At 40.2% G+C, this 26,594-nt stretch overlaps 1 protein-coding gene across 1 annotated transcript in view; it reads right to left on the bottom strand.

Moving 5' to 3' along the window:
* The window catches only part of LOC109031748 (uncharacterized), a 60,821-nt gene that overhangs the window by 14,759 nt on the left and 19,468 nt on the right, over positions 1 to 26,594 (bottom strand). The window contains exons 3-14 of the mRNA XM_072299654.1: positions 23,938 to 24,037; positions 19,781 to 19,860; positions 18,603 to 18,742; positions 17,768 to 18,006; positions 14,117 to 14,213; positions 12,842 to 13,060; positions 11,321 to 11,476; positions 10,434 to 10,704; positions 9,761 to 9,979; positions 4,999 to 8,789; positions 3,119 to 3,371; positions 1,753 to 2,100 (exon numbers count right to left, since the gene is read on the bottom strand). Of these exons, the coding sequence (XP_072155755.1) occupies positions 1,753 to 2,100; positions 3,119 to 3,371; positions 4,999 to 8,789; positions 9,761 to 9,979; positions 10,434 to 10,704; positions 11,321 to 11,476; positions 12,842 to 13,060; positions 14,117 to 14,213; positions 17,768 to 18,006; positions 18,603 to 18,742; positions 19,781 to 19,860; positions 23,938 to 24,014 (5,890 nt within the window). The 5' untranslated portion in view covers positions 24,015 to 24,037. The remainder of the gene's footprint in view (positions 1 to 1,752; positions 2,101 to 3,118; positions 3,372 to 4,998; positions 8,790 to 9,760; positions 9,980 to 10,433; positions 10,705 to 11,320; positions 11,477 to 12,841; positions 13,061 to 14,116; positions 14,214 to 17,767; positions 18,007 to 18,602; positions 18,743 to 19,780; positions 19,861 to 23,937; positions 24,038 to 26,594) is intronic.

Genomic DNA, 26,594 nt, shown 5'->3' with positions numbered 1-26,594 from the left:
GCAGGAATTCCTAGCCTCCTCGTTTACATCAGATGACCGGGTCCCCGTGTATCGAAAACAATCGATTATGTATCGAAAAAGTGACCCGGCGTGACACAGGAGTCTCGGAATTCGGGACCTGGAAAATGCTTAAAAGTGACGCCAGCTCTCCCAAATAAATTACGACTTTATGTACTCTATGCTCGGTTGCGGTGTTTCAAAACCTCCACTTTTATTTTGATTTTTAAAAGGAGACCAATCATAAAGGACGCATTGAAAATTCAAAAAGTATTCTCCGGATGGAGAAGAAAAATTACTGGAGTTTTCGAGAAATGACGTTCAGGAGTTTCCGATATGAAAAATAAAATATGACTGGAAGTTTGCAACGCCGCAAACCGAGATACGCATTACAGCAATTTCACCATCCATATGCTGAAAGCCAAAGAGTTGGATTCCTGTATAGTTAGGGAGATCGCTGTCATTACCGTATCCCCCTTCAAAATGGACAAATTTTTGATAGTCGACGGAACATTTCTCCATATCCTAAACCCCGTTGTGAGCCTAACCGGAGCTGGAACGCTCTCCTGTCGCACAGTGGATCGAGTCAATGGGAGAGGTCGGACAAAATTTGGAGACTTTAAACGCTCATAATTCCGTTTATACAAAACTTTGAGGTTCTAAAAGTGGCTGCATTGGTTTTCTTGTGAAATTATCTTCTAAAAGCATCTCTTGAAATGTAAAATGTGCCGAAATAAACACCAACATTTGCAGTTTTAGTCAAAAATTTCATGTCCGACCTCTCTGGTTTACTCGATCCACTGTGCGCCGTAGGGCTCTAAAGGTAGCGAAAATTTCGGAAAAGTCTCCTCCCAAAATGGGGCCGACAACATTTTCCCAATGTAACTGCTTTTCTTCCCGATCTCAAGAAAACGTTGTATTGTATAGGAATTACGTATACACGTATTATCTATAACGTGTCGGAAATGTCCACAAGGAAGACTTAACGTCTCTGGTTGCATCAGCTGATGATCGTACCGTAAACACTCTCTGATTGTGCGCGAAGTTAATGAATCGCCATGTGAATATTTACCGGAAGTAGGTATTTGGCATTTCTGATTACATAATCAGCTAATCGCCAAAACACACTCTCATTATGCGCTCGTCGAGAGCAGACGACGTCAAGTGAGTATTCCCGGTGAATACTGACTTAACGCTGTGTATCTACTTCGCGCAATCAGATAGTGTTCCCGGTGATCAACTGATGTAGCCGGTAATGCTAAATGCCTACTTCGGTAAATATTCGCTCGACGCTGTGACTTTCCCGCGCGTTCAGAGTGTGAGGGATGACTTCATGAAAACGAGAATAGTACCTAGTGTCACCAGTTTCATATGCAAGTATTTTCAAGGCTGTCAGACAAACTGATAAAAAAAGAAAAAACTTGCTGATAGGCTACGTCTTATTTGAGAGCCTACATCAGATTCATGCAAATAATTACAAAAAAGCAACATCAATGAGACTTTTAGACCGTAAAATATGGGATGTCAGTTACGTGTGACGGACAGAGGAAATATGTCCTGTTGTTTACGCAATCAATAGGACATTTTACAGTCCAAACGTATGAGATGATTTTGTATTTTCCATTGGATTAATCAGGTGTTACAACTGTTTAAACGATTCGCAACAACCTCAAAATTTGAATGATAGTACATAAATCTTTTGAGAATGCGTGCAAAGTTTTCTACGCTCAAGAGTTTGACCATTTAAATGCTTACCAATTTTTCGCGGGAGCTCCATTTTTTCAAAATATGGTGGACAGCGGATATTGTAGATGTTTTCTGAAGACAAACTCCTATAACGCTTTGGAGGTTGTTTCTGCACTCCTTGTGAGAGGTGAAGTTGTTTGTCAGCTGGATCTCTCTCTCCGACTTTTTGTTGAATATGTTTGGGAAGCTCAAGAGTTTGTTGATCTCTTTGATGCCGAACTCGTTTTTCCAATGATTCTGAGAAAAGTACGTGCTCATCCTCGGGAGTTGTTTCTGGCGTTTTCTCTTGATTTTTCCGCGCAAGTTTTTCAAGTTTTCTACGAAGAGTATCAGTATTTAGTACCCGAGGGTCCGCGTCTACAAATTAAAACCAAAGATTTTTGAAAATGTTTGAAATACAGCACGCTGAAATTATTAACCTTATGATGGTACATTCTATCCACAGGGTCGGCGCAAGACGAGTCTTTAACACTCAACACTTCAATTCTGTTCGTAGAAGAAGAGGCACGGGCAAGTGATTGGTTAAAATTATCTAGGTCATCAAATCAACGTCACTACTAAGTGACGATGTAAGATGCCTGTTTTCAAGAATTTTATACACGACAAAGTGAAGAGATAAACATTTCTTTTGGCATAAGAATAAAATATCGAAAAATAACTCGCTGGAGGCAACTTTAATGTTTTCTAAGAACACTGAAAAAAAAAGTTCGGTAAATCCGAACTAGTTAGGATCATATAGAACCACGATTTTGTTCGGTACACACGACCGCGAATTATTCGGTCTGCTCAGCCGAACTGTTCGATCCACTGAACCGAACTGTAAGAATTTATTATGGTTCGTTCGCACAAACCGAACAATGCGGTTGAACAGACCGAATAATAATTCGGTTGTGTGTACCGAACAAAACCTGGTTCCATATGGACGTATTTCTGTCAAATGGAACTAAGCGCCATAGGGAGAAGAAGGTAGAGGGGGGCTTGGATTGGCGGCGGAACCGGGCGTCGCGCGTCGGGCTCATTCCGTCCCAAATGCTCCCAAATGCCAAATGCTTCCCCATGCTTTCCCCATGCACTCCCAATGCTTTTCCATGGCGCTTAGTTCCGTTTGACAGAACGCGCTATCCGGCATTCTTAAATTCCTCAAAAGGAAATCAAATTGGCGCTTAGTTCCGTTTGATAGAAATACGTCCATATAATCCTAACTAGTTCGGATTTACCGAACTTTTTTTTTTTCAGTGAAGCCTCATAGAGAGACAAGTAGTTGTTTGTGTGGTTTACTAGTTTTGAAGGCAAGTTGGCGAAGTAATAAAAGAGTTAAATTATTAATGAAAATAATGATGTTTTGCAAAACAATCGTGACGGGTATTTTTCTTACCTTGCTGACTGTGTTCACTCGAGGATTCAATCGAGGAATGGTGACTGGAAACCCAGCCACTCCTCTCAGAGTCAGTTTCTGACTCATCTGAGGACGTTGTCATGTTAATCTCATCGGTTAGGTGTCCAGGATTGGCCAAATTTGGCATGGACTCGCTCCAGTAAAGGCCGTTCCCAGCTTTTTGCGCATCATCGATTGACGAAGCACTGTGACTTAGCCTAATTGGCTTCACACAGTCACCATCACCAGGTACCTAAAAATGAAAATAGTATCGAGTTTCACTAATTGAAAATCAATTTCAAATAAATATTATATTTATAGAATATAATATATGAACTATAATATAATAAACTAAATATTCAAATACATATTTATATACAATCTACACCAATTAGAGAATCGAGAGGTAAGAAACTAAGGGCCGTTTTTAAGATCTCTTGTCAACCTCAGATTACCAAACCAGTGGTCAGACTCTAACCAGCAGTCAATCTGCTATACTCAGGCTGTATACTGGTTTGCGAGAAAGAGCAAAGCCTGACTGGGACTTGACCTGGAGAAAACCGGTAACAATACACACCTACCTTTGGTCAAGTTCTGGTCAGCTCAAACCACCACTTTAACAAGCACCTGACCAGAGGTCTTACAATCGGCCCTTATGCTGACATCATTCAAAGGAAATGACCTACGTAAGTATGTCCGTATGTTTCGATGGACGGATTGAAAAGCAGGGAATGCAGGAGGCTCTTCGAAATTCCGTTGAATGCACTCCCTAGATTGGTTCTATTTGATGAAAATCAGTGTGGGAAAAATTGAGGCCCTTTACAAGGTTAAATGGTCCTGAAAACTGTGGAAAGTGGCAGCGCGTAAAATTGAGGGAGCCCATTTTTACGCGATCTGATCAGCGTTTTTGAGTGAGTTATAGGTACATGACACCCATTACTTTTGGTGCACTTAACTTACTTTTTTGCATAGAAAGAACATATCGTAACATATATGTTCTTGGGTAATTACCTATCTCCCTCACTAGTAGTTCATCCCCCAGAGACTGAAACGCCGAGGTAGAAAAGTAGACATACAATTTCAACTGAAACAATCCCCCATTTCACAACAATTTTTCCTTGGATGTTTCAAATGAAGCGTTTGGCCGTTTGATACAATGAATCTGCATAAAAAGTGTATACTCGGGGACTCAAACGCACGGGTAAGTACGTACGAATACCTATTTTGACGATAAAATCCCCGCATTTAGAGCTAAATTGACTAGGAAACATTGATAGTAGAAATAATCTGACAACCTATTATACAGTAAACTGCCATGCTGAGGAAATACGCCGTGTGAAAATTCAAATGTTGCCAAATTTTCTCGCAATAAATTATTCCGTTTCGAGGAAACCTACAAACGTTCATCTATAAAATGTGCGGATGCGTCGGAGTGAAATGCAAATAAAATTATTTGCAAAATAGGAAAAATAATATATTCATAAGTTACTTGAAAATTTGTGTTTTTATGAGAGGAAATTCGGCAACATCTGATGGTTCAGACCATCGGCGTTCTTCCTTGGGATGACAGTAAACACGTGCGAAATCAGATACAGCCACGGCCCTTGCGATGACTTGCTCCGGAATATTTTGTGGCCTCCCTACGATTAAATGGACGTATATTTATACTGAAATGAACTATGTTGCAAGAAAATCCTATGCTCATAATTCCTTTTAGCATAAATACGTCCAAATAATATAATGTGACTTGTGTATGGGTATGTGGGTGATCCGAACCGGGGGCCTATGAAGCGGCTGCGCTTTTCATCTTACTGCTTTCGGGTTCTCAGGGGGATGCTTGGAAAATGAATAAGGTAGTCATTTCCACAAATGATACTAACCTCTAAAAATTGACCAAATTTATTGTCACTCAGCCGGTCGGGGCTTCTGATTGAGCGAGCAGTATTGCCCTGACGGTTTTTCAGTCCTTTCTGAGGAGAACCATTTTTGAACTTATCAGAAGAATCTTGAAATTGGTTCTTTTTGTCAACGACCGCTATACCTCCAAATGACGCGAGTCCCTTATTGGGTAGTAAGGGTTCCTCAAACTTTGTACTTCCTTGATGATTCAGCCAAAGATGAATTTGCTCGCTCTTAAGATTATTTTCGAGCTTCGGCACCGCTGGGACACTGTCATTAAACTTCCTCGTAGTTTCAGACGAAAAGCTAAATTTTCTTTGCCTGGATTCACTCTGTTTATCAGGCGTCAACGGACTGCCACTTAGTCGTTCAGAAGTCCCAAAAGTAAAGCTGTGTTTCCTCCCTCTTAAATTATTCGTTTTCGATCCACTCTCAAGAGATGCATTCATGAATGAAAATTTAGAGAACTCAGCAGGTCCATCTAGTACTTTCTTATTGACAGAGTTTGGGGATATACTACGCGGCCATTCAAACTTTTCAGGGGCAAATTGGTTGAAATTAAATTTCTCTCCTGCTCCACCGTCAATAGCGCAAGATTTTTCATCCCTTTTAGGAACAGGTGATTTGCTTGGATCTTTAAAATTTTCCGGGACTCCTAAATTAGGACTTAACCCATCGCCTGAGGTTTCTAAATCACCGCCTTGGAACTTTTCAGGGGCGCTCAATGTGAAACTAAACCTTCGACTAATATCGCCTAAACTCCCTGACGTCTTGATTCCCTTTGAATTCTTTTCAGTGCCCGAAAAAGTTCGATTTCTTGGTCCTTTTTCATTGAGACCGCCTCCAAGCTCGACCATGAAGTCCATATTTTTGTTGAAATTATTGAGTCCGTCCATGACTCCAAAAGCCGACTTGCTATCACAGCTACACCCGGTATTTAGTTGCTCATCAGTGACTTTAAAACATTCCGAAACACTTTCTCCAATGTCATCCTCAAAGCCTTCCGGTGTTGCCAATATAATCGTGACTTCTTCTTTATCCGATGCATTGAAAAGAGGTTCGTCTGCTAATACGTCATTTGGTATTGATTGCACTACATTATCATTGAATACCGAAGTTTTTCCTGTCGAAATGTTAAATTGACGTTTGAAATTGAGGTCTGTCAGCGGCAAAGCTTTCAGTCCTGAATGTGAAAGAGTTGAACTGTCGTACGAGCTCCTTCGAGCTTTACCTTTGTTGCTCGTGGTTGTTTGTGGAGGTGGATCATTCTTAGTGTCACATAAAATCGAGTCTCTTGATCTTGAGAGTCTGTTGCCCTCCGACATTCCAGACGGACCGTTCTGCACCTTATTATGTCTGGAGTACTCAACATCTGAAACACGAGTTTTCGTCTTTCGTCTCAGTTCAGACGGTAGGTCTACTTTGTCCTCGCTCAAGATAGAATCCCGTGATCGAGATAATCGTGGACCGATGTGCGGTCCCTCTGAATTACTCGATATCTTTTTTACCTTAAAAGTCCGTTCAGATTCATCGATGAATGGAGAATGTTTACGATGCTCAGAGTTCTGTGAGTGCCGTGATGCTGCCCCAGCGCTGGGCCCATTATTCGTCCTCCCAAAATTTCTAAAATCAGGCATTGGAATATCTTTCGTACCTTTCTGCGGTTTCGTCAAACAACTAAGTCGTATATCGTCTAGATCGTCGGACAAATCAAAATGTTGAGCGTTTGGCAATGAGGATTTCCCACCAGTGAAGCTCTTGGACATCCTTAGATCGAGTCTTCTTTCGTTAATTAAGTCAATGGTGTGTCTGGTGGATCTGTGACAGTCAATTTTATTTCTTGGCTTGATATGTTTCGATTCGTTCATATTTTCTTTTGAATCGTCAAAATCACTATCTGCAACTTTATAATGGCTCCTCCGAGAGGAAAAATTTGATGGCAAGCTAGAAAATTTATCCTTTATCGAGGCTAGGCCTGTTTTTCGAGTCTGATTTTCGAGAAACTCTCGGAACCGAGCCTGCTCTTCTTTAAAATCCCTCTTCATGCCTTCCTCTTTGCGATCTTCTGCTTTATCTTTTCGCTTAGTTTTCCTCCGGTGTCGATGTTTCCTTTTACCTGTTTCCTTTTTACTTGTTTGAGAATTTTTTTCGCCATTACCTCCTAATCTATCACTATGATTCGTGCACTCTTTGGTTAGTTTCTTTTGATTATCGGACTCCACCTTCCACCTATTTATCCTATCTAGTCTTTCATTTAACCAATCAGCTTGACCCTGTGACCGAATTCTGCGCAAGCTCACTTTTTCCGGCAGCCCTCGGGGCCTACTTTCTTCACTCGTAAATCTACCAACTCGATCTCCAATCTTGTTTCTCTGCAAACTTTGCACTTCAAAATGTTTTTGAGGAGCCCAGGCACCATCTAGTCTGTCCCGGAAATCCAACGTAGTCCAAAATGAGAGATCATTCCTATCTAAGTTATCGACGCTATGAATTCTGTTTTTAAGCCCATCGGTTTGATGCGACGAGCGGTCACCTACTTGGTTCATCAAATCGGTCGATACGTTTATGCATCTTCCTCGGCCAATCTGATCGCTAGATCTCTGCTTGCTTGATCTGTTCGACTGTGAAATTGTATTGCTTTGCTCAGTAAATGCATCTACCCGTGCGGTGTCCACTCTAGTTGCTTGTCCAATCTGATTTATGCGCTCGGTTGATGTGCCGCATGTTCCATTATGAATATTAATTCTTCTCAACTGGTTCATTTTGTCAACTGACAAATTACTTTGCTCGTTTGAAGAAATGTTCCGCTCTCTTTGATCAAGCTCTTTATTCGAGGTATTGAATGCTCCTTTCAAACTGCGTGTGTTTTCCTTCCGTTTGCTAAAAGAACACGGTAATGTGTTACAAACACTTCTGTTCTCCAATGCGTGCATGCCTGTTGCATGGTCAGTTTCACTCTTTATACCTACTTTAGCAAAGTCTCTACGTTTGTCTGTTAGGCTGGCTGGTAGCGTTGAACTGTCAAATGCGAGGCACGGTATATTTTCCTCGCCATTCTCTACGCACTCTTTCAGTCCAGCTATTGTGTTACTCCTTTTATAGTCATTCGTATCAGTCATCCTCGTTTTGACTTTGGAGCTATTCTTCCCGTTATTGATCCGGCCCTTGGCATAATTGGCAGTCACATCGCGGTTACTACCTAGTTGTCCGTTTGAATCTCCAAATGAATGCGCATTGTGACCTTTCCTCCTAATTGACATTTTACTATCCTCTAGATCATCGGCAACTCCGTTGCGACAACTTGAGTGTTTTTCGTCAGCCATTTTCCATACAGTTTCTTCCTTGTTACCTTGCTTCGATAGATTATCCCTCACACAACAGAGATTTTCGTCATCTTGCTCTAATTTTGAGAATCCTCGGTATACCCCATTCTGTTTATCACCCGTTCTACTTTGATGGTCCGTCACCACAGACTCGACTTTCTGGAGTCTGTAGTCTTTGATAGCTTGCATTTTCCTGCCGCTTCTGTTTCTAGATTTATCGCGGGAGGGGTAGTCTTTATCCACGTCTAGGCCACTATCACCACTGCTATAGTCTTTGATTTTGTCTGCTTTCCGAGTTGTCTGCTGTGACAGTCGTAGTGGCAGCGTAGCTTGAGTCTCTAAGGAGGTCTTTAATAATTGATCCAAGGATTTACTATGTCGCGCCTGCGGTATCAACGTTAGAGAGGCTTTGGTGATATTTTCGTAAGGCTGATATGTAGACTCTGGCCCTGAAAAATAAACCAACAATTATTGTCTGCTGATCTGAAATCGACGGTGAAACTGCAGGCACGCGTATCTCGTTCGCGGAGTTTTAAAATCTTTGCTCCCATTTTTCTTATCAAATGAAAAGAATGAAACGCTACTGTTTGGAATTTTCACAAATTATTATTCACGCAACAATAAAAAAAATGGAGGTTGAGCATCTCTTCATTCAAAAAGAGAGTATAACAGGAAGTCTGCTACTCCTTAAACTAAGGTGCGTTCCTGCAATTCACCGTCCAAATGACAAATTATATGTATCAACCATGTCAGTCGACTTTGGATGTTCCTGTTTTTAGTTTTAAAATATTCAAACAATGGAATTTGAAGATACTGAATTAAAGGAAAGATCATCTTTGTCGTCAATGAATTATGACTACGGCAAAGGAAGCCTTATGGTGATATGGAAGCTGAAGCGGTGGAACAGTTAACTTATCAGCTCAACATCGAGATGACAGAACGGTGTCTCCATGACAGACCCCAGGGAAAACGACTTACTTAACTTAACTAGGATTTATTTCCCTTTGTATGGTGTGATTTTCTCAAAGATCGTCGAAATTGTTCCTATTGGAACGAAGTTCTCTCATCAATAAGTACTCATTTTACCTAGAGTTTATAAGAACTCACTTGCCTTCGTAACCTTGGTTACGCTTAGGATAAAGAATTTCCACTCATTATAGAATTTTCATCGGTCGATTATGCTTATTTCTTTAACAACACAGCACAGCTTAAATTGATCACATAAACATTCATGATATTGATTTCAAAATGCCGATGATCGCTGAGCACATCTCTGAAAATTACATTATAGGTTCCCTCTTGTTTTTTTTTTTTATCTTTCTCCCTCTCCAATCAGTTACAATCGCGGATGCATGTTCAACCTGCTCCCGTGTTATACTACGAAAACAATGTGAAATCCAAGAATGAATTGCAACTTTACCCGATGGGTTTGGGATTGGTTTAGCTTGCGGCTTGCGTAAGCTGTTGCTGAGTGACTGTTTGTGAGACTCGAGGATCGCCACAATCCCACAACTGCAATCGGTTTCGTCAACCTCGCGAGTTTTCCACGTCTTTTTCGTCCCCACGTCCGGTTCCTGCTCCACTCCCGACCTTCCACCGTTCTTTGACCTGCCAATGCCGCAAGTTGTCAACAGAGGATCTGTAAACCCAAAATAGTTGAGTCATTACAAAACACGTGCTGTGTTTCCATGATTTATATACCTGAAGATTCAAATACCTCCGGAAGGAGAGTTTACTAAACTCCTCGGATATTAAAGAAACAAGGTGGCTTTCGTCAACGCGGGATGACGTCCATTTTCGTGTTCGTACAATTTGCTTATTATTTCAATATGCTCCAAGGATTGGTCTGGCTAGGTGTGCTAGGGTTCTTTGGCACCCCAGACATTTTAACAGATGGCTCAGGGGGCCCCCAGAACTTGAAAATCCTGTATGAAGGAGGACTTTTCGTTAGTTATAGAGGACCTTCTTCGAGAGAAAGGGCCCCAAAAACGTATCAGCACCCTAAGAATTTTCGAGTCAGGCCGATACTAAAAGTTTTCTCTGAGAGGACATGCACTCGACGTTTGATAAAAGAAGAAAACTTCTGTACTGACCACTACCAGCCTTGCGGGCGGAGGACATGTTGCGGCGTCGGGCGAACTCGGAGACCTCCTGATACTGGTCTTCGAAGATGATGGGGATGGTGGCGACGTCTCCGTCATTTTCGGGGCAAGTCACCGGAAGAGGCGGTAGTGCGGCCAGGTACCGAGAGCGCCGTACCAACTCAGACACGGCCAGGTAGCTTTGGTAGTTGGCGTCGTAACAGCCGGCCGCCGACGGGCGCGGGTTCTCCACCACGAAGAAGGCCTCCGCGAAACGTCGAACCTGCCCCAACAACAAAACTAATGATACATGCACTGAATAAAACCTACATGCATTAAGCAACATATTGGGGGGAGGGGGAAGTAAGACGTAGTGGGGAGTTTAATGAGCCTCCGGGCAGGGCATACATTAAGGTACTACGCCTACGCAACATGTTTTTTCCTCATTTTCTGGGATTCTAGAACTCAATTCTCAAACAATATAACGTTTTATTAGATTGAATTAGAATAGATAGAATAAAACACACCAACTCGAAAAAATAAAACTTGTTAAGAGACACAAAAAATTCAGAGTAGGAGAAGAGATCGCTCTAAAAAACAGCTTTTCGATGCAAGAAGACAAGTACTCAGTGACACTTTAGAGACCCAAAATGAAATAGATGCGTCATCTCCAATAACATATATGAAAATTGGCCATCTTTAACAAAAACTGGGAATTTTAAATTTAACGAGTCGGTGTGTTTTAATTTTCCTGATTTGCTAAACCAGTTAATATAGATTAAATCTTAGAATACAAATTACTATAGAATATTCGAAGCTCATTTGATGATGCGGTTTTTTTTTTTTTATTTTTGATATGTATTGTTGGTAATTTGAAAATAATATTGCGAAATACGGACTCTAAGTTGATGATGAATTTTGGCGAGGTACTGGTGGACGGGGTACTTGCACGAGAAGACGTCAAGGAACTGCTGCCAAAGCAGAATCTTCTCGGCACAAAGTTGAGCAATGTCGCTGTTTGCCACAGCTGCGAATTCCTCCTCGGATTCAATCAACTGCAACATCCAAGGTCAAACACCATACTTACTAAAGAAAGTTCAAGTATACCTCATGGGGAATAAAGCGGAGAGGGTATTCGCACGGAGAAACGGAGAAACGGAGAAAAAAACTCGTGCGTGGGACCCGAAGTTGAGGTCTTATCGATCTCTGAGGTTTCCGGATTACGTATCTAAAAACTTGAGGTCCAGCTGCCGAAGTTCGGGTAAGACATCTGAAGTACTCCGGTACATACCGAAGTGCCTCGATGTCTGACCCGAACTTCGGCAGCTCGACCTCAAGTTTTCGGATGCGTGATCAGAAAACTTCAGAGATCCTAAGACCTCAATTTCGGGTCCCATGCACGAAGTTTTTTTCTCCGTGTGGATGGATTCAATCCAGATCAGTCAACTTGCATGTTACCTACACTTTCTTCTCATATTTTATTACATAAATCAGAAGGATATGCAACAATAACAGAGAACGAAGCAACGTTTTGTTTTGAAACTTTCTCTAAATTTGTGTCTCGATCATGAAAAACGCGCTGGAAAAGAGGGAAAGAAGGTTTGCTAGTTTTCGTTGAAAAATTAAACACAAAAAGAAATTAGGCAACGTCTCATGAAGTTGGACTAATTTTATTCTGGTCAAGTTTTACCATCTGAAGCGTAGAAGTTGTATACTTCGAAATCAAATCATAACTTCTTACCACCGTTGTCTTTTTGCATTCATTGGACCAACACAAACACATTATCAGTATTCAAGTATATTTTGATTCATATAATACCTATGTGAATCATGTATGAAAATGAAAATAAACAACTTAGGAATGTACTGTTTTGAGCAGAACTGGTTTCAAGATTTGCAAAAAACGATCAACTTTCGTCTCACGAGACCTGTCTAAAACATTCCAGAAAATAAGATCCCATGTAGGTTTTCCATTTTGAACACGTTTTTTCCTCAAATTTTTACAAATGTCTTTTAGGGTGTCCATGCTCCATCTACCTTAATAACCGATTCAAGTAGGAGGAGATAGAGAGTTTCTGATTTTAACAGAAGGTCTGTTTAAGTTTGTCTCATACTGTATGAGTTAGCATCCACTAAGTAACTCATTTATGAACAGTGGCTCTATTTCAACCAAACCTGGACGGTTGTTGGAGCAAGCCAAACTTTGCCTGGGAAAGAGAAAACTTTATAAAAAAATACCTTCATATTGACACTCATTGCTCCAAAAAGTAAGGGCCAAAATTTAAATTCACGCAGAGGGGACCCTCCTCCTCTACGCACTAAATTGCGGCACCCCTATTCACGAGTGGGTTTAGGTACGACAAAATGGTTTTTGGTGCATAATAATGGATCAAATAGGAGGTAATAGAATGTAAGACAACCTTTTCTACATCGTTGAGACTACTTAATGTGTTTAAGCTCAGTGCAGTCTTTTTGATTTCGGTTTGTTGCCAAGAGGGCAGGAGTTTGGCGTACTCAGCCATCGTAGATTTGAGCGATTCGTATGAAGTGAGCAACAAGTCGCAGATTTCCCGGTGCACCAGCTTGTCTTGTATCAGCTTGTTCCCTCCCATGCTAAGGCACTTGGTTCCTGTTCCACCCTGAAAATCAATCAAAATGGCATACAACTATTAGAAGCAATTTCAGCAATCCAGTCAATTCTAAAGTAAGAGTTTTCATACTACTAATATCGATGGCCAAAATACGAGACCACCCATCTCCATTGCGTTGTTTCAAAATGTCCGCACTCATATTTCATTTTTTCAAAGTTAAACAGGAAATCAATTAAGATCACAATTAAGAAAGAAAGTGTATACATCATAAATTTCAAAAATTCTAGAGATCATTTAATTAAAGTTTACAGACTTTTAAATTTTAATGAAGAAGTCCAAACTTATACTTAAATTTACAATTGAATCCTTTTATCGCGTATTTTATTTATCAAGATTCACAACGTAATCAATTGTAAAATTGCATTTTAGTGTTATTACTTAACTATGAATAAAATATGAAAGTTTTAACTTTACAGTTTGAAATTTATACAGAATATTCTGGTGACAGAGAGGAAAAATCAAGGACATTTTCAATGTATTACTCACTATTACTAGTTTTCGAATGAAAAAATAAAATATGACAGGAAGTCTGCGACGTCGCGAACGAAGATACGTGGATGTGCTTTTTGGGGGTCACGCCCCCCGGCCGCTAGGCGGCCCGACCCCCATGGGCCGCTTTCAGAAGAAGAATAAGGATCAGCGGCAGTACCTTAAGCCATTGTATTCCTTTTCTAGTTCATTTGTGAAGTTTACCTTTTCTACATCAAAAAGTATGAGATCAAATTTCCATTTTGTCCATTATCAAAAGTGGCACATAAAATTGTATTAAAGACGGCTACAATGAATATAAACACTATGAGAAATCATTGAAAAAGTGCCTCCTTTTCCGATAACATTTCATGATGCAACTATTAAAGCGTATATCTCTCGATACAAATTTGCTTTATTTATTTGATTCAAGACTCAATTATAAACAGCACCAATTCTTTGAATTTTCTGCTGTTTGGTGGATTTACAATGTAAACTTTTCAGATATTCCAACGAGCACACGAATAAATCATTCTATCATTTTAAAGTGAGTCGGTGGCTCTAAACTTAACTTACTAAATTTTTTAGGAAGCCTGTCTCATTGGAAGACTCTGGCAGTCCAAAATTGAAATCTTGCGGATTGCCACTCAGCCACGTTTTGCTACCGCGTGAGCTGAAAAATAAGAAAGAAAAAATTGTAATCATCAATTTATTGTATCTTCACTTTCACTGTATATAGTCGGGAACTATTCGAGCTTGGATGAGTTAGGTGAACAACTTTGGCATACATTAATATTCTTTTCTTGTGATTTACGATTCAGACTTTGTTTAAAAAAGCTCGAGCAAAGCGGAATAAATCATTGCATCAAATGCTTGTCTATATACCTATATATGAATTCTAAGAGGCTCTAAACTTACATCGAGGGGGTGCGGCGATTGATTTTTAATACATTGAGAGATGGTGATTTTGTCACAGAATTGGCAATCAGATGCCGTTGTGAGTGTTATCCGAGAAGAGCTTCCTTAAGCCCTTAAGTGGATCTCTCAGAACTAATGAATGCGCTCGATGGGCTCAGTGCGAAAGTCTTCGTGGAATGCGGGTGCATTCATCACTATAGGTCAGATATTTCGTCGCTTGGCTGACATATGGGCGTAACTACACAATGAGATGAGCCCGGAAAAGTATTGAATTGTATGAAAGACAGGGTTCAATAGAATGTACTTATGCCCATCTGCCAGACAGGCGACGATTTATAGTAGGTAGAGTGCATCACTAAATATCTTTGAATCTTCGTGGATTATCAATTGGTTATTTGTGTCATCATGTATGAACTGTGACCTATAGATAACCAATATGTATGTACCACGAGCACCCTGCGCCAAATCTAAGAATACGTTTTATTTTACTTTTTTCTGGATAGGCATTATTTTAAAGATTGGCACGGATTCTGTTATTTTTATTTTCTCCAAATAATAAGCCTAATGATTATATATCGATGCGGCGACGCAGTGCACAACCGTGCAATCTTTGAGAATTATTATCCACGAAAAGTTAATAATCGAAAAAAATTGTGGATGAAAAAATCCTTCTTCGCAATTTTTGGAATTGTAGTGAGAAAACAACACAAACAGGTCAAGCGACAGCGGAAGGCAGGGTTTGGTTCAGGTAATTCTTGTCGGACAGGGCAAAATTATTGTGCGCAATTATTAGTGCTCCAAATCTGTCTTATACATATTGCTGTCTCGGTTATTGAAGGCTTACTCGACAGAAGACGAGACCTGCACTGTACTCTGGACAGAGGAATCAACACGTGATCCTAGCCATACTATAGCCGAAGTGTCGAAACTACTTCGCGCAACCAGGCTCGGACTAGCCATAAGGCCAATCTGCCATTGGCAGATACGCCCCCTCGACGCGCCGAAAACGCGCCCCTCTGACAGATAGCAAAAAAAGAAGAGAAAACAATTACGACCGAGAATATACGCGGAAAATTTCTAAAATGAACGGAAGAAGAGAGAGTTAGGAGTAAAGAAAAGTGTTTTTACGCATGATGGTCATATAAATAGAGGTCCAAGAACTACTTTCTGAAGCGTTAACACTTTTCTGTGAAATTTTCATCGTTTCGTTAACATACATGCGCTTCATCATCCCCCTCTTTCATTCGCTATATGTAACTCCCTTAGAAGGGATGGTCGGTTCGATTTTTACACATACTCACTCTCTATAGACTCTTGAGAGACCGCCTATAAACATATTTCTTCCTTTTCAAAATGACTATTGATATTTGGAATTACCATAGCATATCTCGGGCAAACATGACCTAAATTTATTTCGAAATTCAAAAATAAGAAATATCTAAAGTGTAAACGCGATACAACTGTTCGCGCAAGATGGATGTCCACATTTCATATGAAAAAATGAAGACGCGATGGCGTGAGTCGTAAACTCACAATGCTCTCCTCTATGCTATTAGTTTGAGGCACCATCACGAATAAAAGACAAACGGAAACACAACGAGGGAAAGGATGCGCGTTTACGACGGCGCAGAGATACAACTATTCGTACTTGATGGACGTCCGTGCTGCATCTGAAAAATTGAAGGCGCGATGACGTGGAGCGTGAGCTCTCAGTGCTCTGCTATATGCTGCCAATGAGGTGTCGCTCATATTCAGGAGAAAAGTTAAAAAAGAGGCCCGAACACATCTCTTCTACCTCCGGCTGCGTTGATACTCGTTTTTTCGTCTTTTTTTAGGTTCTTGTGTGATTTTTTTTTAGGATGGATTGGCAGGCCCAAGTCTTAAGCTCAGGTAAACCGCAGCTCTGGATCGGTCCTTTTGGAAATAATAGTGCTTGGTTGCGTCTAGTGGCTTTAATTTTTTATGTTTTTTTTTTTTTTAATTTTAGAAGTCTGTTGGTTACCTCAATACGTTCAATTTGTCAATTTTTACTCTATGCAATTAATACACTTTGAACCTGAAAATAGCGTAAACTTGTGCTGCTTTGCCAGAATTTTCTGAACCCCTCTCCACTGGGGGTAGATACCCTACCAGGAAATATCACATTACGCCTTTTTAACCAGCCAAGGGTCTACGCCCTCAGATGCGAGCCAGTCCGACCCTGCGCGCAACTATTCGTGCTCCATCAGAGGCACTCATCGTGTCTTCACAATTATTGAAGACGAACTCGGCAGAATGCAAGACCTGCACTGTACTCTGGAGAGAGGAATTAACACGTGATCCTAGCCATACTTAGCCGAAGTGTCGAAACTAATTCGTGCTACAATTCGTGCTCCAAATTAGCTCATACTGCCATCGCGGTTACTGAAAGCGAACTCGGCAGAATGAGAGACACACAGTATGGCCTTGTCTCCACGGGCCGTTTCACGGGATTTGTCCCAGGGAAAAATCCCACTTACGAAATCGGAAAAAATATTGAGTTAATCAATATTTTTCCCAGTACCAAGTATGATCCTTGTACCCCTAGGATCAACTGAGAGAGGAAGAAAAAGTGAAAAAGTGAAAGCAAACTATACGATATTTTGTTGGTTACTCCACTGTTCGTGTTTGTTTCGTTAAAATAATGTGTCCAATTGACAATCGTGCTCCATTATTATTTTAATCCGATTTAAAACTCGATTCTTACTAACATACCTTCCCTCGCAAACTTGTCGCAGGGTCGTAGGAACGTATGAGCCCCGTCCCGTGGAGACGGTAACTGGGAAAAATCCCAAAAGTTTCATTCCTGCGATTCAAACTTGGGACAAATCCCATGAAAACGTCCCGTGGAGACAAGGCCTTTGGAAAGTATTTTCTCGGGCTAGTAGCTCATTCTGCCGTGGTAAAGAAAAACGCCGTATGAACCTTCAGGCTTTGCCAAATTTCCTGGTAAACTCATATTTATTTTCCCTCCACTTTTTCAGATAATTTTGTTCGCAATTTCACCTAAAGTCCCTGAAATTTTCAAGGAAAAAATTTCATATCCATCCTAATAAAATGAACTTTTTATCTAAGGAAATTTGGCAGCTCTCGAATGTTCATACGGCGCTCTTCCTTAACACGGTATCATTATTGTCATTATTAGTTTTCATAATTTAGCTCCTCTAAACGAGTAGAATAATACTCATGTTTTGAAATAAAACTATGTAAGGTAGCAAAATACTACTTCTCCCTTGATATACTGTTCTTTTTCTGAGCAAGGCAGGACTAGGATATTCTATTGAAACTTACAGATGTGGTTGGTGGAGGGCGAGAAGTTGAGCATGGATGGTGACGGTGACCGCTGCCAGATGGAAGTAGTCAAAAAGGACGGGCAGGTGGTAGTGAAGGCCTTTCGTCGAAGAGAAATTGAGCAGGAGGGTGCGAGTCGAAACGCACGTTGAGATATGTTGTTCTGTATTCTCCGTTTGGTCGTTGAACCACAGCTCCAAGAAGAGCACGAACTCCGCGTGCTCCAGAGTTTCTTTTATCTAAAAATGTAAGTATAACTTATGTAGTATGCTTTACGTCAACATACATCTATGGCTAAAGTGGAAAAACACGTATCCTCCATTTTGATGTCGTAGATCTCTACTTGTGGCTCATTTCTTTCGCTTTTTTCTTACTGTCTCAAGGCGATTTTTATTTAAATTGTACGAAGGGGCATTTGCAAAGAGATCGCAGTTATATGCCACCAAAATTACAAAAATTTTCGCGCCTTATAGTGAAAAAATGGACAACATGCGGCAACACTAAAGATTGGGATAATACTGCAACTTTGTTGCAGTTTCTTTGCGAAAGTAAATTATTTGCAAAAAAGATACGACAATGCGAAGGTTTATTTAGCAAAGCAATCGATGACATTCCCCTTAGCTGAGAAATAATTGTTAACATTTGTGGACTCGACGCTTTTAGTTGTACATTCAATTATTAATACTGACGCAAAGGTCAAAGCGAGAGAGCGAGTACACGATTTTGCCGCCCCACCCCCACCCTCAAAGAAAACTCTTTTGTTCTTAAATTTTAAATTCTAATACGTGTCTTTTGACTATGAAGAATGCAACTTTCACATTAGCTATCATTTTACCTTATTGCTTCCCATGAGAACTTGAGCGCGGAACATGAACGTGTCATCCAAAGTCACCTCTTCGTTCGTGTAGACAATTTGAAATGTCTTGCTCACCCCAACTCCATTTAAGGTGTATGCACGCTGTCGCTCTTCCGCATCTAAATAAGGGAATTACTTAATTAATATGATGCTTGCGTTTTATTTTTCATTTAAAAGTCATGACGTTCTGTCGAATAAATTACCTGCGCGTGACGAATGCCAATAGAAAGGTCTTGTGGAAAAAAAATATGTAATCGCACACGAAAAAAGATACCTTCAGTCCACGGAGGCGATTTTTGCGATACACGTTTTTTTTTTGTTGGGTTGGGTTGAAATTGGATTTTAAGAAATCGACAAGTTGCGAGTGATTTTAGTTCCTTCCTCGATCAATGAAGGAGAGTCAAGCTGTATCATTAACCGGATATTTCGGGCTGTGAATTTTACGGATTAGAATTTTAATTAGATTTTTCTCGAAACTACGATTCTACAATTTTTTAAACGAAAAATTCAAAAGCTCTAGTTTGAGTTTTTTTGGGGCATTTTGTGGCAAAATGCATGTTAATACCTTAGTATCAAGAATCGGATGTTGCAGTTTTGGAGATTTGGAAACTTTGTTGCGTGGACAGACATATTAAAAATAATCAATGACGATTCTTTTAAGTTGGTAACGTCCAGGAGAGACAGAGTTCTTATGATCGAAATGTTTTACATAGATTTCTGTAGAAGAAATTTTATGTCACCAACTTGACGAAGAACTTTCGAGAAAGACTTTATATGGTTTGTTCTACATGTAAATATAAGAGAGAAAAGTGACAGAACCATCGTTTTTCTTAACACCAACGAATGTATATTGTTCTTTTATAAGAGGTCCATTTCTTCAGACCCCCCACCTTCCCAAAATAAGAATTCAAGATCGACAAAGTTTTGTACTAGTTTTGTACCTAAATGTATACCGCAAAGAAAAGTTTTGTACCCATCATGTACAGTACGTACAATTAAAACTCAGGAGGGAGGGAGGGGCTGGAGAAATTAAGCACCCCACCTCTAAAATTCTACTCTTTTTTATCGCTAAAGTTTTGTACAAGTTTTGTACCGAGATGTACCAAGTAGGGAGAGTTTTCCAGATGAATTTTTAATCGTAAATCCATCTTGCTTACCTTTGTTTCGAGGTAGATTGACTTCAATGCGAACTGAAAGCTTTGGTGACGCTCTGAGGTATGTACGGAGCTGATAATATCTGCAAATAAAAATTGATTCATCATCAGCAATGTTAAAAATTAAAAAACAACTTTATATTTTAAAAATATTAAGAGACTTTCATTTGGCATTGGCTTCATGTTAAAACCCCCACTTTTGTGAGGATTCAACAATCAACTTATGATGCTACCGCTACCTTATTGATTGTTGAACAACTCGTTGTGAAAACAAGCTTGTTTGGCACATTGCTCAACACGTACTCCAACTGTCAAGATAGAGGTAGCTCCAGTTTTAGGGAAGTGTGCTTCTCTCATCTGCCTGTGAAAAAATAAGGTAAACGGAAACGAAGAAAGTGTGGAAACAGAACAAAGGGAAAGGATGCGCGTTGGCGACAACGCAGAGATACAACTGTTCGTGCTTGATGGATGTTCGTGCTGCATCTGCAAAATTGAAGGCGCGATGGCGCAAGGCGTGAACTCACAATGCTCCGCTCTATTGCGAGGTGTCTGTCGCTCAGATTCGGGAAAAGTTTAAAAACGAGGCCGGATTACGTCTCCCATCTCCAGCTGTGTTGACACTCGATATTTTTTCTTTTTTTCCGATTTGATGCCTGGTTCTTTTTTTAGAGTGTATTTTAAGACCCCATATGTAAAGCTCAAATATACCGGCCTCATACAACCCGAGGGCACGTGTTTTTAGTAAGCCTCGGGACTATTTGAACCGACTCGGGCATCTAAAGGTTAAGGAGATTCGATCCCTGGTAAGAATCGGCGATAGGAGCTGCGTTTCAAAATACCATATGAGTTCTTATAGCCGACTGAAGAGGGCGATAGAAAATCATATAGCTGGCTGTAGAAAGTGGAAAAAATCATACGGCCGGGCTACACGAAGCGATAAAAAATTATGCAGCCGGGCTGCATGGTTCCTATCGCCGGGCTTTACACTTTATCGCCATTGGCTGAAAAAAGTTATAAGAAATTGTGTAGAAATTCTTGTGCTTTGTAAATCCTTAAGTTTGTACGGAATCACCTGAATATTTACAAAACGCACATTATATTTTCCTTTACTACATATTTTTTTCATCAATTAAAATGAGAATACTCCATACAGAGTGTGCAAATATTTCAAAGTCATGAGTTGAAAAACGCTGACTCCGCGAGATTAAATATTAGAGCCTAACACAAAGTGGAGCGGCGCGCGGTGGCGTACTGGCGCCTACAAACCTAACAGAGATACTTCACGCACTGATGCATGAAGTATCCCTGTTAGGTTTGTAGGCGCCAATGCGCGTTTCGCGCTGGCTGCCCGCCCGCCGCGCTGCGCCGCAGCGTACCACGGCGCTTGAAGCAACTATTTTACACCAAAGGTATTGCACAGTATCATACGAAATTGAAGGCACTCCAATATATTAGGAATGGCAGGCATCCTTCAAAAGTACGGAGCTTTCCTCGCAAATTAAATCAAGATACTGCGGCCCAAAAAGAGAGCGGTAGTCCAAAAACTCACTAAGTCCTAGCATCCGTAATTAGTAACGTTTAGCATACACTTTATTGCCAGGCTGTTGCTTAGTCGCCATCGGCTATAAAATGCTATAAGAAATTGTGTTGCCGGCTATAGAAGCTATTGGAAATCTTGCAGACGGCTGTAGGTCTATGGTATTTTGGAACACAGATTCTACTGCCAATTTTTACCATGGATGGACGCCATATTTTGTGTCAAAACGACATGCGATTTATCGCATCGATTGGCTCCATTTTTTCAGCTACTCGTCATTTCTCTCGAATTTTGAGAATACAATTCTGTTGTCAGGAGACTAAAAAATCCACTTACCAATTTTGACGAACAAATTCAACGTAAAAAAGGCGTGCTTTTTTAGAGGAAAAATATCGCATTCGATACTAATATCGAAACTGCACTCGAATGCGATATTTTCTCTGTAAAAAAAAAACCACGCCTTTTTTACGTTAAATTTGTTTGTCAAAATTGGTAAGTGAGTTCTTTAGTCTCCTAACAACAGAATTGCGATCTCAAAATGCGAGAAAAATGATGAGTAGCTGAAAAATGGAAGCAATCAATGCGATATATTGCATTTCGTTCTGACACAAAACAAATACAGCGTCCATCGAATCGCCTTAGAGAATATAACACAAAATGGAATCATTTGATAATTACGATAGAGATACGCATTTTTCACTTTTGGCCATGGATATGTTAGTGGTTATTTAAAGTACCCATACTGAAGTGAACTGAACTGAAGGGACTCGTTTGGATCGAAGAGTTGTTCTCCACCATCTAGGATACCTACTTTCTAAGGTAGGAGGGAGGTGGGAAGGAGTAAATGGGGCACTAACGAGAGTCCGTAGTTTTTGTGTTGCTTTTTCTTCGAAAGGGAGAGTGAACGTTCAAAGCAGACAAACGCCATAAATACACTGGTTATTGTCATTTGTCGTGATAAAATTCAATAATAGACTTGTGCATGAAGTTGTCGTCATGCTAAATGACGTCACATCGAAAATCCTCTATAAAGCGGTATTATTTCGGTAAAAGCACGTTTCTGTGTTGGCCGTGGGTAGAGATGGAAAATTTCATGAAATTTATTCGAGTGAAATTTCACGAAATTCCATGAAATTTATTGAAACTTTTGGGGATAGATTCAGGAGGCTAAGAAACGCCTAAAAACAGTGCGATTCTAATTTTGAAATTTTTTACCCCAAGCCTAAAACATTCGCGCGTTGCAAATGTTTTCATTTAGTTTATAGGTTAGGTTGGGTTTTTCTCTCTAAACTCCCCTTTTTGCCCCCTCTTTGTTTCTGTCGCCTTCAATAGAGTAGATGTTGGAGTTTTTTAGCCAACGTGCGTAAAAAATTCAGCTTAAAGCTGAAATCTCATTAGAGAGGGAAAAAGCTCACACACAAGTACAATTTTCCTCAAAGAGATATGCTGTTTGGAGCAACACTGTTTTTTCCCTCTCTAATGAGATTTCAGCTTTAAGCTGAATTTTTTACGCACGTTGGCTAAAAAACTCCAACATCTCGTCTTTCGACCCGTGCGTTCACCGCAATTGGTTGGTGTTCAATAGAGTAGCATAATACCGCAGCATAAACAGAAAGACCATCTGAAACGCTTTCAGACCTCCAAAGGTGTAATCAATAATTCTAAAAGAAATTAATAAATTTCAACTTTTTTGAAATTTCTAAACGTGAAATTTCACTTTCCATCTCTGGCCGTGGGGCAGGGAGTCACGGTATTTTCGTTCATATTCTTCACCTCGAAATTAATTATTTTAACAAAAAGAAACCATACACTTTCAGACCCTTGAAACTCGCTACACTATAACATTCTAAGGAAGAATGCCGCGCAATCCTTCGGACGTTGTCAAATCTCCTTTGAACAGGAATTTTTCAAATATTTGTACTCCGATTTTTCTGAGAATTGCAGTCGCAAATCTCTGTAGAGTATTTGAAACTTTCAAGGAAGGAAAATGCATAAAGGCCTAGATAAAAACGGCGATTAATCGCCGCGAGTGAAAGACGAAAGCCAATGGAGAGCTTTGATTTCGATACATCGACGTCAATGGATCGAAATCTAGGGTCTCCATTGGCTTCCGTCTTTCATTCGCGGCGATTAATCGCCGTGTGTATCTAGGCCCTAACTTTCGGACAAAAAACATTTTATCGCGGGAAGCCTCGCAACATTCGGATGTTCATACGGCGTGCAGTGGATCGAGTCAATTAGAAGTCGGACATGAAATTTTTGACGATAAAACTGCAAAGTTCAATGTTAATTGCGTCACATTTTAAATTTCAAGGGCTGTTTCTTGCAGAAAATTTTACGAGGAAACCAATGAAACTACTTTTAGAACCTCAAAGTTTCGTATAAACGGAGTTATAAGCTTTTAAAGTCTCCAAATTTTGTCCGAATTCTCCTCGGATCCACTGTGCGGCGTTGCTCTATTGCACGGTAATGTAGGTAAACCCTGCTACTGCGCTCTTTGCGATTTTAGAGCGATTTTACACTTGAAAAACTCTCTTTCCAGCTCCAGCAAAAGTTTACATCACTCTCATCGCGAGCCAGTGATTCTCAAGTGAGAGAGAAGTTGGAGAAGTGCGAATCTCACCCTCTCTGGAAGAGATCAACGTTGTGGAACTCGAGGAGTTCAACGGCGAACTCAACAGTGGCTTGCACTTGCGTCATCCTCGTCAGTGTGCAGTCTTCACCTGAAACAAAATACAAGCAATTCATTTAGTGAACCCTGTAAGCATGATCGTGAAATGGAGCCGAAGATCCAAGAGCCCGGTACATAAGGGGTCATTCATAAAATACGCTACGCTGAGAATCGGATTTTTTTACATCCCACTCCCCCTGTAAACGCATCGGTTAAGCCCCCTCCCCCCCCCCAAGACAAAGTCACGTAACGATTTGTTCACCCCTCCCCCTTAAATCAGTGTTTTGAGATGAATTGAACGTATTTAGGCTACATGAATCTACGTGTAAGTGGAAAGATGGGGTCTGCTCGTTAGTGCTCGGGCCACAAGAATGAATAAAGCGCCAGTGACGTCAGCGGCAACGACGGGAGCGACGACGCAAAGTGGATCGAGTCCATGGGAGAGGTCGGACAAAATTTGGAAACTATAAACGCTTATAACTCCGTTTATACATAACTTTGAGGTTCTAAAAGTGGGTCCATCGGTTTTCTCATGACATTTTCAACTATACATACACCTCTTGAAATTTAAAATCTGACGAAATAAACATCATTATTTGGAGTTTTATTCAGAAATTACATGTACGACCTCTGTAATTGACTCGATCCACTAAGGGTCGATCGGCAACGCGGTCTTTAACTCATGAGCCCTGTCCACAAAGCTCTTGTCACATGCCCACGGCTCACGAGTTAGCGCTCCCAATCAGTCCCTTTTGATTAAATTAAAAATTCCGATTTCCCATTTTCTCAAAAGGAATTATATCCACTGACCACATTGTTTCTCATGCAGCTTCCACGAGCACACTCTATCTTTCCACTTGCACATAGTTCCTTCTGGCATAAATGCGTCCATTTTTTCATGAAGGGTTGCCACCTCGCATCGATGTATTATCTTAGATTTTCGATAAATTATATAGCATCAAGCACACATTTCAGCGCTGAGTAATGCGGTTACGCCCCCTCTCCTCCTGCAACGCACCCGTGTAATGCAGGCTAAGACCCCCCCCCCCCTTCCCAACTAAAGCATCACGTATTTTATGAACTAAACGTTTCATGGAAATGTTTGTTATTTGTAACCGTTCAGCAGAAAACGGACCTTGGTCCTCAACAACTTCGATTTGAATTTTTGGTAAGCCAAGGCATTTGAGGAGTGATCTGATTGTTCTGCGAACATTTACCGACGAAAACTGCCCCCGTCTCCAGGAACACAAAATATAACTAGCTTTATGACGGTTTGAAATTTAAAATTTATGAAATGTGGTTTTGACTATGAGCTATTGAACGTGCTACTCTGCCATAATCAGGGCAATAAATTTGCAGAATATATTGCAGCTTGATACTCTGAAGACAAGATGATTAAATCAAGGAAAACATGTCTCGAGAAGCTATGTATTCAAGCTATGTAGGTATTATTGATTGACTCAAGTTGAAATCATTTTAACGCATAATTCGTCTTTGCTTTTTTCCAGTAAAATAACTGAATCGCTGGCAATTTATATTTTCGGACACTGGAGAAGGTTTTCTGTCGTAATGGACCACTAGACAAGGTACGAATTTAAGCAATCTGATACATGTTTCTTAACCAGAATTTCACGTAAAACACGATTCGCGCAACGAAAATTACTGAAACTAACTCCTAACGAAGATATTATCGTTTTTATTTCACATTGGTTACGAGGAATTTGAACTGCCCGCTCTCAAGAAACTCAAAAGCTCTACGTGAGTCAAATCGCTCACTACAACGGTTTCAGAAAGCTTCTCAATCGAGCAATGTTCATTTCCCACCATGTGTTGTTCAACCTATAGGTAAGCAATTTGCTATAGCTGAGCCAAAGCGTCAAGATTGAGGTTGCCAGATTTTTATATAACAGAGACTGTCATATAATAACATTCAGCGCGCGATGTGAATCTCGTAGAGAATTGAGTTTTCATGAGCGGGTGGTTTGAATTCACGTATCAAGAATCGTTAAATATCTTTGGAAGGAGTTGAATTCGGTAATTTTCGTTGTGCGCGTCGTATTCTACGTGAAATTTTAGTTACGAATCATGTATCAGAATGCTGAAATTCGTACCTTGTCTAGTGGTCCATTGCAATATCCGGATTTTCGATTTATGACGAAAGAAAAAATCTCATTGCTAAAAAAAATTGCTTCTTGAATTATGTAAATTCTCTTTCTCATGGCCAGTCATACTTAAGAGTCCGATGCATGAACCTGCTAAATTGCATTTTTTAAAGAAAAAAATCGTGTCACAAGGGCGTTTCTGGCATTCTCATAAGTTACGTAATGTTGTTGATATACCAAGTCAAGCGTATACATATGAGAATATGACCACACTTTAACCGAACTGAGAAATATAAGAAGTATATTTGGATTGCATTTTGCAAAAAGGAACCAGAAGAATTGCAATGCTGCTAAGATTTTGCAACTTCATTCTTTGCAATAAAATTACTGAAACCTTGAAAAAATATGAAATTTACATAATAATATTTGTCTTTAATGCATAGTTTTTAGCGAGTAAAATTGGAACTGTTAATGGATAATCAGGTTTTTTTTCCAAGACAAAATAAT

The sequence above is a fragment of the Bemisia tabaci genome, chromosome 4, assembly GCF_918797505.1.
Source record: "Bemisia tabaci chromosome 4, PGI_BMITA_v3".
In the NCBI taxonomy this organism is placed as follows: domain Eukaryota; kingdom Metazoa; phylum Arthropoda; class Insecta; order Hemiptera; family Aleyrodidae; genus Bemisia; species Bemisia tabaci.
Note: the sequence above shows the minus strand (reverse complement) of the source record. Positions and strands in the feature narration are given on the sequence as shown.